At 47.2% G+C, this 3,283-nt stretch overlaps 1 protein-coding gene across 1 annotated transcript; it reads right to left on the bottom strand.

Moving 5' to 3' along the window:
• Positions 1–1,933: 1,933 nt before the first annotated feature.
• Positions 1,934–3,280, bottom strand: LOC100947339 (metallo-beta-lactamase domain-containing protein 1-like; the record flags this gene model as incomplete). The annotated part of the gene is made up of 1 exon (XM_003788598.2): positions 1,934–3,280. A coding segment is annotated over one exon (528 nt), but the record flags the coding sequence as incomplete, so codon positions are not given.
• Between the last annotated feature and the right edge of the window lie 3 nt (positions 3,281–3,283).

Genomic DNA, 3,283 nt, shown 5'->3' with positions numbered 1-3,283 from the left:
AGATCAGGAACTCAGACCCTTCAGTAAGTGACCTTTGTCACTTACCACAGATCAGGAAAGGTTACTCCATTGCCAGACCTGTCAGTAAATGACCTTCGTCACCTACCACAGATCAGGAAAGGTTACTGATGGGTATCTGGCCAGTTTTCCAAAGGGCTTTCTCATAGGCCTTATAAAGTCAACCTTAATTCCTTAACGCAGTCCGGAAATACCATTCCAGCCAAAGCCTTGGTCATGTTAGGCCCGCAACTAACCTGGCCACATGGGATTCTGCCTCAGTTTCTTAAGTATGCCCGCACAAAGTCTTTTCACTGCTCTCCCTCAAACGGCTTTTTTGGCCAGAGGCATATAGGCGTTTGGCCTATAAGTGGGTGTCCAACAATTCGATTCAATTCTGACATTAAATATTCAGAGTCAGAGTGGTGTTAGACTCCATAGATTTAAGGGTTCAGTCCCACAAGAGCCATCACTTCAGGGACCAGTTCTAAGTATCGGGACTTTTTAAAAATGCTGTGGGACATGGACATATTGTTTTTTTTTTTTTTTTAGTTAAACAAAGAGTTTATTGGAAAGTTTACAGTAAAATCTGGCAGTGAAAATGAATGCAACTAACTATAGGACTAAAGTAAAAATAAATGTGGAAATTATGGTTACAGATGATAATGTACATATTATAAATGCCAGAAAAGTAGGAAGAAAGTAACTATCAAAAGTTGGGAGGGTAGGCTCGGTGCCTGTAGCTCAGTGGCTAGGGCACCAGCTACATACAGCAGAGTTGGCTGGTTCGAACCCAGCCCAGGCCTGCCAAACAACAATGATATGCACTCATACTGAGAGTGACATAGTGAGACTGTCTCAAAAAAAAAAAGTTGGGAGGGTAAATGAAATACACAGCATAGCAAGATGTAAAAAATAATGCTGACAATTTAAAATAGTGGGGAAAAAACTTCAGAAGAAAACATTGACATAATGAAAAGGTATATTATAGGTATAGATTGTAGGTGATTGTGTGGAGTCTGTCCATAAGAGCTGGCCTAATACAATGCAACTATCTGGAGGTTGTGATTTTCCTGGATTTTAGAAGTCAGAGATTTTAGACTTTTTTTTTTTTGCAGTTTTTGGCTGGGGCTGGGTTTGAACCCGCCACCTCTGGCATATGGGGCTGGCGCCCTACTCCTTTGAGCCACAGGTGCCACCTGAGATTTTACTTTTTTTTTTTTAAGAATCTCATTTGGTCACCGTTGGCAGATTGCTGTGGCATCTTAGCTCACAGCAACCTCAAACTTGGGTTCAAGCGATTCTTTTGCCTCAGCTGGGACTACAGGCACCTGCTACAGTGCCCAGCAATTTTTTACAGATGGGGTCTCACTATTGCTTAGGTTGGTCTGGAACTCGTGAGCTCAGGCAATCCACCTGCCTCAGCCTCCCAAATTCTGGGATTATAGTCATGAGCCAGTTGGCCTGGCCTAGGATTTTAAACTTTACATTTCAATCTTCAGGGATTTTGATCTTTCAGGATTTCAGGATTGTGTCTTTCCAAATTATGATCCCAATCCCTGGCCCCAGGCCCACTTAACCACTTTCCTTTTGTCCATCTTTGTGCAATGACTGGCAGAGATCCAGGGAGCCATGGCTACTCTGCTAGCCCAGGAACCTGGCACTCTTGTGGTCATCACATTGGCCAACACCAGCTACAAATTCATGTATGGCAGGGACTGGTTCATACTCTGGGTGAACTGGCTTCTCTGAGCTACCTTTTTGGCCTGCTCAATAGCCAACAGATGTTTCCATTTTACTTCATATAAATCCAAACCCCTTAGCAAGGTCTGCAATGCTGAGTGGTGGCCTTGTTCAAACCTCCAGCTTTTATTCTCTATTGTTCCTTGGCCTTTTACAGTCCAACCCCTGGAGTTTTCTTACTTCTTAAGTGGGTTAAGCTGTCCTGCATTAGGGCCTTGACACCTGCCTGTTCTACCCTTCTCCCAGATCCTCACATGGCTTCTCATTTAGTCTCGGATCAAACACTAAATCCTCACAGAGGCCTTTCTCAACCACCTTAAATAAGAGCCAACTCTCTAGTTCCAGCATCCTATTCTGCCCTTAACCTCCTTTTTAACATTATTTACCACAACCTGTAATTAATTGGTTTGTTATTATTATTATTGCTGTTTACTTGCTCAAAAGATAATATGGGGACAGGAAGTTTGTCAAGTTTAAACCTGTTGTATCCTATAACCTCAGGCAATGCCTGAGACATTGCCGATATTAAGCACCCACTGAGGGAATGAATTAAAGTCTGATGACTAAGGGGTCACCTCTATGCCCTGTACCTTTTTTCAGCAAAGCTGCACCCTATGAGGAATAAGCAATCTGGCAGTGCTTCCCAATGCAACTCAGTTACCATATTTGCACAATTATTACTATCAGTGCTTCATGTTTTCATTAGAGCAACATGATTTTCAGTGCAGTTTCTACTTTTATTTTGGAGGACTCCCATAAGAACTTTCTCCTATTTTGCTGAGGCCCAGGGAGGATGTACAAGAGCTGAGCCAGTCCTTGGCCCTCGTTTGGTTATAGAGACAGGCAAGAGAGTGATACTGGCAACTGCAGAGGCAAGAAGTTTGTGTCCTCGGTAGAAATCTGGCCTCCTGGAAGGACTGGAAGCGACCACCCTTGACTGCTCTGATTCAGGCCGATTGGGTCCCCGTCGTCTCGCTCCTCGCTGGAAGGAAGGGCTTCCTTGAGGTAGAGTTCAGTCCCTCTCGGGGCCTATCAGTCCTTGTCTCGGATCACTGGCTGCTGCCAGCTGCGCGACTTCCCTTAACACCAGAAAAGGGGCTCCGTGACCAGGCACAACTATGTCGGCGGTGTCTAGGACTCTCTTCCTGCTCCGCTCCTGGGCCACCGGGTCTTCACTCAGCGCCTGCCACGAATCCTCATCCCCATCGCGCTCAAACACATCGCCCGCTATCACCACGGTGCCCCGAGTCGTGCCCGCTACTACCACGCTCACGTCCCGCTGGCCCCCGTGGCCCGGTGTGGCCCACACTTCGAGCCCGGGCCCCAGCTGCAAAGGCCGTTCCTCATCCAGCGCGTGGGGCAGGTAGAGACCCCCAGGGAGGCAGAAGTCGTGCGAGACAAGCAATGCCGCGCCCGGAAACAAACCTAAGTTCCCGATGTGGTCCGAGTGCCCGTGGGTCCCCACCACCAAAGTTACATCTCCCGGGGACACCCCTTGCCTCGCTAGGGCCCCTAGCAGCGCCTCCCGAGCCCAGGGCCCCCC

The sequence above is a fragment of the Otolemur garnettii genome, unplaced genomic scaffold (assembly GCF_000181295.1).
Source record: "Otolemur garnettii isolate 467f Iridium unplaced genomic scaffold, OtoGar3 scaffold00028, whole genome shotgun sequence".
Taxonomy (NCBI): domain Eukaryota; kingdom Metazoa; phylum Chordata; class Mammalia; order Primates; family Galagidae; genus Otolemur; species Otolemur garnettii.
This window is presented reverse-complemented; position numbering and strand designations above follow the sequence as displayed.